At 34.8% G+C, this 13,627-nt stretch overlaps 1 protein-coding gene and 1 pseudogene across 1 annotated transcript; one reads left to right on the top strand and one right to left on the bottom strand.

The window, feature by feature from the left end:
• Nucleotides 1-4,245: 4,245 nt before the first annotated feature.
• Nucleotides 4,246-8,242, top strand: LOC116128384 (tryptophan synthase alpha chain-like). The gene is made up of 9 exons (XM_031414091.1): nt 4,246-4,491; nt 5,374-5,520; nt 5,600-5,665; nt 6,013-6,121; nt 6,699-6,775; nt 7,215-7,292; nt 7,433-7,510; nt 7,835-7,894; nt 7,985-8,242. Exons 1-9 carry the CDS (start codon nt 4,303-4,305, stop codon nt 8,117-8,119), a joined length of 939 nt encoding a protein of 312 aa, XP_031269951.1. The 5' UTR covers nt 4,246-4,302; the 3' UTR covers nt 8,120-8,242.
• A 2,349-nt stretch (nt 8,243-10,591) lies between these two features.
• LOC116128350 lies at nt 10,592-13,387 on the bottom strand (annotated as a pseudogene).
• Between the last annotated feature and the right edge of the window lie 240 nt (nt 13,388-13,627).

Genomic DNA, 13,627 nt, shown 5'->3' with positions numbered 1-13,627 from the left:
TTTATCTATATTACAAAGCTACCCTTTTCTTCTTTCTTTGGTTTTTATGTTTCTCTGAAAACGACGACGCTTTTAAGCTGATTACTTTACCCATTACCTATTGGTAGAAGTGGCGGTGACGTGCAGTGCCTTACAAATTCAAGGTCTATCGTGTCGTAAGCGGTGCCATATCAAGGCCCATAAAAATTTGTGTCTTGTCATATTGTGTCCATCCACCAAATTTGAAAACCCACGACACGGTTCATTATAATGAACCGTGTCATAAGTCAACCTACATGTTTTGTAAAAATATTTATAAATTATAGTAATTTTGATTTATTATTAATAATTATTATAAAAAAAATATTATATATTATATTTAATGATATTTTATATTTATATTAATTTAAAAAATATATAATCACTATAAAATATAATAAAATAACGAGACATTGAAATATTAACTAAATTTCAATACTTTTTATTACTTATAAGTTATAATTATAAATTATAAATACAAACTTATAAATTAAAATTAAAAATTATTATACATTTTCATTAATTTCTAAATTCTTATAATTTTATTTTTTTCATATTGTGACGTGTCAGCCTACGTACCTTTTTTAAGGCCTACGGCACGACTCGTATATTTTTATGTCATATCGTGCCGTGCCGTGGGCCGACATAGTCCATCGCTAACTCTAACTATGGGTCAGGGACTTAGGGGTGGGAAAAAAATCTGAAATGAAACCGTATCAAACGAATTCGGGTCTTGAGATGCTAAAATAGAAAATTGGATCAAATTAAACCAAGAAAAAAATTAAGTAGGGTTGGTTTGGGTTTACTCTTCAACTTGAAAAACCCGAACCAAATTAGATGACAATGGTATTTTGATAAATTTATTAAGATTTATAATCAAAATTAGATGAATTTTTAATTAAAAAAATTAATTGTATTGAAAATAAAATGTTTAAATGGTTTGTAATATAAGTTTGAAAACAAAATTATTACACTTAAGGCAATTAATCTAAATTGAACCAACTTGATTTAAATTGGTTTGGATTAGTTTCTAATAAATATATATTGGTCAACCCTAAAGGGTTAGTTTAATGGTTAAGAAGATTTGCTCGCTTTATTGATTTATTGGGTTTAAACCTTAGGATCATTAAACACAAATTAAATTTGTGGTTTATCTAATATATTGGGTTTATCGGGTATTCACTAGGCCCAGAAGATTAGTTAAGATGCGCGTAAGTTGGCCTGGATACCCCGGTAAAAAAAAAAAAAACATATATATGTATATATAACCAAATGGAACCATGTATAAACTTTATGTAATGTTTTTTTTTTTATTATTATTATTTTAATTAGAGTAACGTTATTTGAGCCCCATTTAAACTCTTAGCACGCCCCATTTCAAGTTAAATTTATAAAATATCTCCTTTCCTATTCCAAAATTATCCCTCATCTTCAAATTTTTATCACTTTTTTAAAAACTTGTTTTCAATCCTTCAAAAACATATGGATCAAGCACAAATTGATGCCACTAAATTCATATGCTTATTGTAAAAGTTAATAGAATGAATAATTATGGAATAAAATATGATATATATATAATTTTAAGTTTTTAACAAATTTTATTTAAAACGGGGCTCAAATAACACCACTCTAATTGTATATTTTAAGTATACAAGTATTTTGTACGATTGGAGTGGTTTCCCTTCCGGTGCAAGTTGATTTAGCATTTGTGAGAATAGAACGGTTTAATTCCACTTCCACTAACGAAACTAGTACTAGAATTTCCACGTTTGAACTTTACTACATTATAACGTAACATACTCAAATTTATACATAAACAACTTCATTACGTAATTGTTTTCTTCAAGTCAAAGTAGTAGCTAAAAAGGTTTAGAAATTATCCGTTTGGTTCACATTTTTACGTTTTTGGAAAAAGTTAAAAAAAAGTTGAATTGGGCGGGTATTACGATGTAAGATTTACAAACTAATAAAATACCTCCTGTGTTTGTTTTTTACAAAACACCCCTATAATAAAACATTAAAAGTTAACAAAAACACCTTCAACCCACCTATCAAATACGGATAGCCGGCCACCACCGCCGGAGAGTGGCCGAAGTCACCGTATCGGCGCATGACCGGCTAGATCTTGCCGGTCGTATGCCGATATGACCTTTTCCGGCTAGATCCACGATGGATCTGGCCAGCAAGGCCAGATCTGACCGTAGATCTTCGTCAACGACGACCAAAGATACGGTCGTCGTTGATGGTCAATGACGACCATATGTTGGTCGTCGTTGACGACTGGTTATGGTCAAAGATCTGGCCTTTTTCAGCCAGATCCACCGTGGATCTGGCCGGAAAAGGCTAGATCGGCGCACTACCGGCAAGATCCAGCCGGTAGTGTGCCATCCTACCAGATTCCGGCCAACTTCCGGCAGTGGTGGCCAGAATCTGGTATAATGTGGGTTTAGGGGTGTTTTTACAATTTCGAAAAAACATATTTAGAGGTATTTAATTAAATTAACAAATTTAAGGGATTTAAAAAAAGTTGAATAATATTGAATAATATTGTAAGTTTTTGGGCATTTTACTGCTTAACTTTATTGGGAAGACTAAAAGTAGTATTCCCAAACTTGAGCCAAACGAAGCCTATATTTTCTCAATATTCTAATTTAAAAAATATAAAATCCAAAGGGATTGGCTTGACGATCAAAGAGGTGTGTTCAATTTCTTGAGTTTCTGGGTTTAAATCTTGAGGTCACTTATCATAATAACATTGTGGCTTACATGATCATTTAGGCTTGTAGGGTGTTCAATAGACCCCAGAGACTAGTTGAGATGCAGGCAAACTAATCCGGACACCACTGATTACCAATATATATATATATAATAAAGTTTTCTAATTTGTGTGATTATAAAAGGAGCCACCTATAATATTAATATTGTGACTTACATGGTTCTTTGAGTTTGTAAGGTGTTCAATGGACCAATGACTAGTTGATATGCACGTAAGCTAACCCCGACACCCCGATTACCAAAAAATATATATATAAGTAATAAAATTTTATAATTTGTGTGATTATAAAAGGAGGACCTATATTATGAAATTGATCAAAAAACGAGCCAATTTATTTTTCTAAGAGTTCTAAATTTCTTTCATTTTTTCAGTGTCCAAACATTTTCAACTGAAAATTCTAGCAGATCATGAGTCTCGAATCACAAACCTGATTTTGTCTTTGGATTTGGGATTGTGTTTTGATTTAATGTTGTGTAGATAACATAGGATAGGATACTCAGCGTAACAAGTTAAGAAAAAATATATTCTTTTCAATAAAATACATTCATTAGCATACAAATTTAGCCTCAATAATTGACAATACGTGTAAATTTGTTCACAAATCATCATCAAGCCAGCTAATGCGAGATTTTAAATGGCCACCGTCACGGCCCATCTCAACTTAACCAAAGGCCCGCAGGTCCAGAAACCACTTGGATTTGGATTTGATTGCGGATTTCGGCCCGCTACAAAACCTCGCATCGATGCAGGTATCTCTTGGGCCTCCATGGGCTGATCTTTGGACCTACTCGTTCCAAGCCCATTACTAGTTAATTCCTTTGAGATGGGTCCATTTACTGGTTATTTCATTTCATAAAATGATTTACCAAACAAAATTTTGTTTATTTAAAAGAGCTTATGGTTATGAGGATGATCAACATATATTCCCAATTACTTGTTTTACCTAAGATAGAATTTTTAGTAACAGAAAAGGTGATGGATTTTGAGGTCACAATCGTTAAGGATTTGGATGGTCCGTTGCATGATTTTAGCCACTAAGGTCTGGTAAAAGTCTTAACTCCTCTTAATCCAAAACTTTTGGAATAGTGACATTTAACTCCGCATGTTACATTGAAAATGAAAACTAACCAATGAAAGGCAAAATTAATAATCCATGTATAAGTGTTATCTATCATCATTCATCTTCCTTATCTCACCAATTTATCAAAATATAATACCCTAACAAAAGGCATAAATTGGCAATTAATCTTTTTATTTTTTGTTTTATTGTAATGATAACAGGCAATAAAGAGGTAAATATCACTATTTTCAAAACTTCTGGACTAAAATGTTACCTGTCAGAATACGAGTAAACGATATTAACTCAAATGAAACAAGAAACGCAAATATACCAAAAATGTGCTATTTTTAAAACCTTTAAAATGGCAGCTTCTTAATGCGGGTGACTACTTAAACCCACAGCTTTCGCCCTTGATGTCACACCCAAATTCTCATCGCAAAACGCTCAAATGGCTGCTGCTCTAAAGGCACCTTCCACTTTCTTTCAATTAAAGACATCTGGTTCCCATTCTTTCCCCCGCTTTACCTCTCACACTGTTTCACTTTCCGCTAAAAGATTCGCTCCCATGGCTTCTCTCGCCGTTTCTTCCTCTGTTGGTCTTGCTGAAACTTTCTCTAGATTGAAACAACAAGGCAAAGTAAGTTCTATTTTTTGCTTCTACTTTTGGCTCTTTTAACTGGGTATTTTGTATTTTTTTATGGGTTGTTTCTGTAAGATCGATTGCCTGTAATGTAACTCCGGTGGGTTGACTTTAGTGTGTTTTGGATTTTTGTTTGATGTTATTTGAAATGGTTACTCTTTTGATGCTCTTCGTTTTATTTTTCAAAGCATTATTAGTAGTTGATAATGCATTTTACATTTTAAAAATGATGACTTTGTGACAATCTTCTGAATGTTGTGTTTGTGTTTTTGTTGTAATTTTACTGGTGCTAAACATTTTTTTTTTTTTTTTCTGATTAAATACACAATTTGAGTTGCAGGCCTGTGGTTAAATCATTATGCATGGCCTCTCATTGCACCGTTTTTTACCAGTAATGTTGTTGTCTAAGGCAACAAGTTGTGAGTTTGAGAAGGATTGTGTGAATTTGGCCAAGTTGCTGACAACTTTGTACTTCTTGTGTCTAGTGAGTTTTTGTATCACCAGCAGTTGAGACATTTAAAAAGACTCATTAAGACCAGAATTTAATAAGATTATTTCTCAAAAATAAAATGGGGTTGTAGAGTTTCTAGAATATGCTTAAACATAATTACTATGCTTTTGAAAATATTAACAAAAATGCCAATGTCCTTTAATGTGATTATCTTTCTAAATTCCAAGTAGTGAAAAGCGTTTTAATCCTATAATGGATCTATCAATATGTTTATTTTTACCTAAATTTATGTGTGAGTTCTATATGGATATGGCTTTTTATGGTTTTTCCCAAAGTTTCCTGTGACCTCATAAAAATTATATGATGATTATCTTGATTCTGTGTGAAGCTGCCGGTTTTTCCATAATATATCTTGATTCTATATGAAGGTGGCCCTTATTCCATACATCACAGCTGGTGATCCTGATCTTTCAACCACTGCGGAAGCATTGAAGGTGCTTGATTCCTGTGGATCAGACATAATTGAATTGGGTGTTCCATATTCTGATCCTTTGGCAGATGGTCCAGTCATCCAGGTTTGGGAACGCTACATTGTCTTTTCTTTTTGCTTTTCTTAATCACTTTTTTAATCATATTGTTAAAAAAATTGTTTAGGCTGCAGCAACACGTTCCTTGGCAAGAGGGACCAACTTCAATGCCATTATTTCTATGTTGAAGGAGGTAAGAGCATAATGTGATCCCAGACTACCTGCCTATCTCAGAATGTCAGGCTTATATTTTTCGTAATTCGGATGTACCATTTTGGCACATCTACTGTGTTTTATTAGATGCTGTATTTTGACTGCATTACATTCTTTTTAACAGGGTAAACTACTTCTTTGCTTGTGGTTTGAAAAGTTTATATTCCTTATAGTAGCATTATATTCAAATTTATATTCCTTATAGTAGCATTATATCTCTTGAACTTGAAGATGGACACTTTCTTATACTTGTTCCATTCTCTGTTGAGCATTTCTCATTTTTTGAGTAAAATGTTTTCATCCTTGAGTTAACTGTTAACTGGGCAGGTGGTTCCGCAATTATCTTGTCCAATTGCGTTGTTTACTTATTACAACCCAATTCTTAGGCGTGGAGTGGAGAAGGTTATGTCCACCATAAGCGATATTGGTGTGCACGGTAATGTATTGACTTTTCCACCAGCTTATAAATTTCAAGTCTGATGTTATCAGATCTATTTGTCAAACTTTTTGTATTAATCAACTCTTAGATATCATGAAGTGAGGCATGGGGTTTAACTACCAATACATTGACCAATTTCAGTCAAATTAGTTCGGAAATACTTATTAGAAATTCATTGATATTTTCTTTTTATAAAGAAAATCAACTCTGATTTTTGAATAATTCATATGGTTTATGTTTCTATTGTAATGAAACACTCTTTGTAATGCGGAAAAATGCATGTATGCCTGCATCTTGAAATTTGACTGCCACCACAACGCAAGAGAGTCCATCCATTCCTGTTTAATGGAAAAATTGTGCCCATATAATGGCTTCATAAAGATTTGGAATGAATAGACTTGTTCCAGGGAGTTTGTTCAGTCAGTTTGGTGGATCCTATAACTCTGACATCTTATCAGAATGGTTTTTGGCTCAATTATTGTTAATGTCGGTTATTGTTTCTCTCATCTACTTACACAAATAGGGGAAGTTGATTTAGTGGGACTAATGTCAATGATTCCAAACTTGTTTGCAGGGCTTGTGGTTCCAGATGTCCCTCTAGAGGAGACTGAATCTTTAAGGAAGGAAGCCATTAAACATAATATTGAGCTGGTATGTCTACTAATAGATATTATTTTTCTTGCGTTTTGATTTATGGATGAAGCATTTCCAGCATGATGCTTTCATAATAAGATGGATGCATAATAAGTTTTTTGAAATATAATTTATTTGTTTAATTTTGATTGGAGGGTACAGTGGATTATATTGGTTCATTAAGCTTATTTGTTGCTGGAATATCTGTCTCAATGCTTATGTTTACTGATTTCGGGCCATGGGACATTGTTTGTAATATTCTGTAAGCTGGTTTCAACACTTCTAAGGCATAATTATGGAACAAATTGAACTCTCACATGAATAACATCATAATAACTGGTATATGTGACGCCATGTTAATTCTTCTAAACCTTGTATTCTTGGCTAAACCATGCTTTACTCTATTCATCATAAATGTGCAGTGCATCATTTCTATTTTCTCTGATGCTGTCGTTAGGTTCTACTTACAACTCCCACTACTCCAAGAGATCGAATGAAATCCATTGTTGAAGTATCAGAGGGATTTATCTATCTTGTAAGATCTTTTCTTTCTGAAGTTCAATTTCTTTATCATGTTCTTTTAATTTCCACTGATCCATGTTGAATTTTGTTTCCAGGAAAGATAAACTTGTGATAATATTTTAACATCCTTATTATATTTTGCTGGAATGATAGGTAAGCTCAGTTGGAGTTACGGGGGCACGAGCATCTGTCAGTGACAGAGTTCAAAATCTTATCCAAGAAATCAAAGAGGTTTGTTTCTGTAAATGCGTTCTCTTGTTGGTTGTTGTATCACAGCCATGTCTAGCATTCCAAATAGTCGATTGATTGTCTACCCTGTTCCATTAATGTATATATGCTGTCACTCTCATCAAAACCAGAACTACATTTTGAATTCTCACAAAAAGCTCTCTTCTTTGTGATTGGTCACATGTTTCATGGGTCCAAGGACATTATGTTCGTTTGAATCAGGGTGCTTAATGATTTAAAAATGATTTTCATTTTCCAAGCAAAAATTTGCCTCCTGTAATCAGCTTATTGCTTAAGTTATATACTTGTTTTACTTCTCTATCATAGGCATCAACTATACCAGTAGCAGTTGGCTTCGGCATATCGAAGCCCGAGCATGTGAAACAAGTAAGTGTCGAAGCATAAACCTCAATGCTTAAATAATTGCTTGTTAATGCCTCCATGTATGTGTTATTCAAATATGAAATGTTGCTCCAGTTGGCGGCGTGGGGAGCTGACGGCGTGATCGTTGGGAGTGCAATGGTGAAGCTACTGGGCGAAGCGAAATCTCCAGAGGAAGGACTGAAAGAGCTTGAAAATTTCACAAAATCCTTAAAATCTGCACTGCCATGAGGACAATTTTATGGCATCAAATTAAGATTTTGGCTCTTGTTTTGAACTTCCAATATACATTTCGAATGGAATAAAGTAATTTGTATTGTCTAGTGTATGACATATTAAATTTCGTTTCTCTGAGCAAATGATTTTATTTACTTACACATAAAATGTTACCTATGAGGAACTTGAGAATTAGTGCAACTGCTTAAGTTTCCCGCACTGCACCTTGGTGATTTCAGTTTGTCTCTTTCATTACCTCTGGAAATTGTCCCAACTTCTTAAAAGATTTTAGTTCTTGAAGGAATCGGAGAACTACCAAAACTCGAAATGTTGACTACTAAGTGCAGCAACTTTTGCCATTAACTTCAAAAACATTATCATCATCACCAGATTGGTCTCAACTTCCAGATGATATTTTGCTTTTAATCCTACAGCGGTTGACTCACCTAGATTTACTCCGTTTAAGCACCGTCTGTTCTTATTGGCATCCCATCGTGAAACAACATATTATATCATCCCAGTATAGCTTGGCTCCTTGGCTCATACTCCCTTCAAAACCAGAAGAAGGTGCAGATATAGACGGTTGCCGTTTCTTTTGTGTCGATAAGAATGAGTTTTACGTACAAAAAAAATAGTGTGGCTGAGAACTTTGGCAAGCGGCGTCGCATTGGATCATCTCACCGATGGCTCATTCTCTTAGATCAAAAGGTCAATCCTTTTCTTTTCAATCCCTTCTCATGTATCCAGATTCCTCTTCCTCTTTTCGAAACTTTTAGGGAAGTTTTGGAGTATTCTGAAATTTGTACAGGTGATGGTTTTTATGAAATTCTCTTGGAAAACTCGGATTCTAATAATACAAAACGTCTGGTGGACATGAGTGAGGATGATTTGCTCTTCAATTTCATGGATGGACTCCAAAATTGAACTCAACAAGAAATACGAAGGCATAGGGCATGGGTTGTTTGGGTGTGTTAGATTTAATTTATTTTTATTTGCTTGTTTATTTTCCTTTCATTTATATATCTGGGTCCACTAAAGCCATTGAAAATGCTTATCGGAAATGTCCATTGATAAAATCTCTAATTGAGAATAACTCCGTTTTGGTTTATAATCAANGCATATCGAAGCCCGAGCATGTGAAACAAGTAAGTGTCGAAGCATAAACCTCAATGCTTAAATAATTGCTTGTTAATGCCTCCATGTATGTGTTATTCAAATATGAAATGTTGCTCCAGTTGGCGGCGTGGGGAGCTGACGGCGTGATCGTTGGGAGTGCAATGGTGAAGCTACTGGGAGAAGCGAAATCTCCAGAGGAAGGAATGAAAGAGCTTGAAAATTTCACAAAATCCTTAAAATCTGCACTGCCATGAGGACAATTTTATGGCATCAAATTAAGATTTTGGCTCTTGTTTTGAACTTCCAATATACATTTCGAATGGAATAAAGTAATTTGTATTGTCTAGTGTATGACATATTAAATTTCGTTTCTCTGAGCAAATGATTTTATTTACTTACACATAAAATGTTACCTATGAGGAACTTGAGAATTAGTGCAACTGCTTAAGTTTCCCGCACTGCACCTTGGTGATTTCAGTTTGTCTCTTTCATTACCTCTGGAAATTGTCCCAACTTCTTAAAAGATTTTAGTTCTTGAAGGAATCGGAGAACTACCAAAACTCGAAATGTTGACTACTAAGTGCAGCAACTTTTGCCATTAACTTCAAAAACATTATCATCATCACCAGATTGGTCTCAACTTCCAGATGATATTTTGCTTTTAATCCTACAGCGGTTGACTCACCTTGATTTACTCCGTTTAAGCACCGTCTGTTCTTATTGGCATCCCATCGTGAAACAACATATTATATCATCCCAGTATAGCTTGGCTCCTTGGCTCATACTCCCTTCAAAACCAGAAGAAGGTGCAGATATAGACGGTTGCCGTTTCTTTTGTGTCGATAAGAATGAGTTTTACGTACAAAAAAAATAGTGTGGCGGAGAACTTTGGCAAGCGGCGTCGCATTGGATCATCTCACCGATGACTCATTCTCTTAGATCAAAAGGTCAATCCTTTTCTTTTCAATCCCTTCTCATGTATCCAGATTCCTCTTCCTCTTTTCGAAACTTTTAGGGAAGTTTTGGAGTATTCTGAAATTTGTACAGGTGATGGTTTTTATGAAATTCTCTTGGAAAACTCGGATTCTAATAATACAAAACGTCTGGTGGACATGAGTGAGGATGATTTGCTCTTCAATTTCATGGATGGACTCCAAAATTGAACTCAACAAGAAATACGAAGGCATAGGGCGTGGGTTGTTTGGGTGTGTTAGATTTAATTTATTTTTATTTGCTTGTTTATTTTCCTTTCATTTATATATCTGGGTCCACTAAAGCCATTGAAAATGCTTATCGGAAATGTCCATTGATAAAATCTCTAATTGAGAATAACTCCGTTTTGGTTTATAATCAACACATATCGGAGCAGAGTGTAAAATTTAGACTCGAAATAACATAACAGACCAGAGTCGTGATACAGATAAACACAAAAAAATTCTCAATAATTATTTCTCCATCACTCACACTATCTAGGATATAGCTCGGTGATTGAAACATCATTATGTGATAGTGGGACAACTTGAATTCTATGTCGATCTAAGTTAGTTGACCCATTATGCTCTATAGATGATGATGTCAGTCTCTGGTTCTGTTACACTCTGCATACAGAATCCAGGCTTTGAAGGCGCTGGGAGATTGACAAAGTCGTTGTTAAGCATGAAAACTACTGAACCCATGCTTGGTCTGTCAGATACAGTTTCCTGAACACCTAATAACGCAATGTGGATGCATTTCATCATTTCTGTTGTTGAACCATCCCTTATAGTAGGATCTGTTAAATTAAAGATTGATCCTTCATTCCAACTTTTCCATGCCTGTAAAATGATAACAAAATTCACAAACTTCATATTTTGCACAGTTCTTGTTCAAAGTGAAATAGAGCAATAGTATTTTTTGACTTACATAGGTTACAAGGTCCTCTGATTCCTCATTGCTTCCAAAACCACTTCTCTTTTGACCAGTTACGATTTCTACAATTAAAACACCAAAGCTGTATACATCTGACTTAACTGAACACCTTCCATGCTTTACATACTCTGGAGCCATATATCCACTACATATAATCATCAGGAAAATAAAAAATTTGCAGTTATTAAATGATAGTGGTATTCATTTTTGTATCCTTGTTCTTATACTTACAAAGTCCCTACGGCTCGACTTGTATCACTTTGACTTTGATCCATTTCAAACAATTTTGCCATGCCAAAATCTGAAATTTTAGGATTCATGTCTGAATCTAATAAAATGTTACTTGCTTTTAGATCACGGTGGATAATCCGAAGTATAGAGTCTTCATGAAGATAAAGTGGTCCTCAGGAAATGCCTTCTATGATCTTGTAACGTCTTTTCTAGTCCATATGTTTACGGTTGACCGGATCTACAATTTGTAACATAATAGGATTTGAATTTGAAAAAAAGAATACCTAGAAAAAGCAGGTAAACGAAGCTAGAATAGCTAGTTCAAGCTTTCATCATAATCATATATACAATATGTTTATACATCCAGATGCATGAGATCGCTATAAACATTGAGATGTTTCAGTAAATTACAGAGTATTTTAAGGTAATCTTTGTTAGGCATGCTTCCTAAATGAGATCATGAGTGCAACCATACCGAATATGAAGTGATCGAGACTTGAATTAGGCACAAATTCGTAGACGAGAATCCTTTCTTTTCGTCCCAAGCAAAAGCCTAGTAACCTTACCAAATTTCTATGCTGAAGCTTGGCAACTAGTAGGACCTCATTCTTAAATTCTACTTCTCCTTGTTTAGAATTCGTAGATAGTCTCTTTACAGCCACTTGTTGTCCGTTGGATAGCATGCCCTGGCATATCGAGAGAATGTGAAAGCTTGCCTCCAAAGTTTTTGGCATATCTAAGGTTTGAATTTAACACCTTTTTACTTTGAAATTTCTTACCTTGTATACCGCACCAAATCCACCCTGTCCAAGCTTATTGTCATCAGAGAAGTTATTTGTGGCAGTCCTGATGGTGCCAAAATCGAACTCTAAGGACTCTGTTTCTTTAATTTCTTCCACATTTTTATGTGATCAAGAAGTAAGCAACAACAAAACAACAAGAGTTTAGTCTTAGAAAGTGACGTGAATGGCAACTCATGAGCTACTTATATTAGCCGAATACTTTATATTTACATGCTCAAACATCTGATCTGAAATCAGTATTCGGGAGTTACTCCCACCAGATTTTCGGAGGTATATTACTCAAGCTCAAGAAACTAACTTCCATTAAATCAGAAAAGAGCATAAGTCTTCTGAATAAATAGTAAAAAAGCAAAATTAACTTACTTTCATCTTCCTCCGATTTCCTCCATCTTAAAAAGATGACGATGCCTATGTGTAGTATCACAGAAGTAACAACCACAATAATGATGATAAGATAAATGTTCTTTCCTGCAGAATCCAAGATTTTTGTTGAGATTAAAACTTGTTGAGTAGCCAAAGTTAGATATCATTAACTACTGAAGACAGTGAAGTAACTTTATTGAAGCTTTAGAATCTTACAAATTGTTTAAGCCTACTCAGGGGAACTTTGATCTTGAAAACCTATTCAAAAAAATTTTAAGTTGTAAAGATAACTCATAAATATAGTTATATCTTTGTGAGTTGTGGTGTTGGTTGATGGTGGAGGAAAGGAGACTGGAGGTCCTTCAGTTGAAGATTTGTAGAATTTGTTTGTCCCGTATCTGAAACTAAAGCTTGGGGTAATAACTCTTCCTCCTTGACTTGTATTACAACAGTTTGGCATAAGTTTATTAGCGTGAAGGAGACAATCATTGCATTGAGATTCAGTCAAGTCAGGAGTGCACTGAACAAGTCCATATAATGTTACAATATCTGAAACTGCCACTTCTCCAGTGGCATATTTTTTAGAACCGGGAGCTACAGCTTCACTTATCATCCTCGTCAACAAGCTCTGCCGTATCTGATTGAAATCTTCCACTTTTTTTGAGATGTTACTTTCTGAGTACACAAAAAAATGAGGAGCAGTTTCCATTATGCCAATCATGTCATAGAACGCATAACGTAACATACAAGTACTGTAGTTTCCATCATCATATCCGCCGATCGCCATGAGAAAGTTGGGGCAGAGAGATAGCAGGTTCTTTGTTGCTGCATTTAGGCAATTGCGACAACTTACCGGCTCCATGTCTGGTCTGCAGGTTGCAATTGCATAAACTTTGTCAGGTCTCTCCCCATAAGAGGAATGGTAAAATCCATTGTATATGGGGGTAGCGTTGTTGATTAAAATTAGGAGTTCGTTGAGGTTTGCCTGGTAAGGACTATTGGTGGTATAAGTACCATTGTTGACATAACAGTCATGGTACAGAGTTTTTGGTTGCTGAGATCAAAATGGTAAATGAAATATAGAGAAAGAAAGCAACGCAGT

This window comes from Pistacia vera, unplaced genomic scaffold (genome assembly GCF_008641045.1).
Source record: "Pistacia vera cultivar Batoury unplaced genomic scaffold, PisVer_v2 Contig2, whole genome shotgun sequence".
Classification (NCBI taxonomy): domain Eukaryota; kingdom Viridiplantae; phylum Streptophyta; class Magnoliopsida; order Sapindales; family Anacardiaceae; genus Pistacia; species Pistacia vera.
The sequence above is the reverse complement of the archived record's forward strand: the minus strand, read 5'-3'. Positions and strand labels throughout refer to the sequence as shown.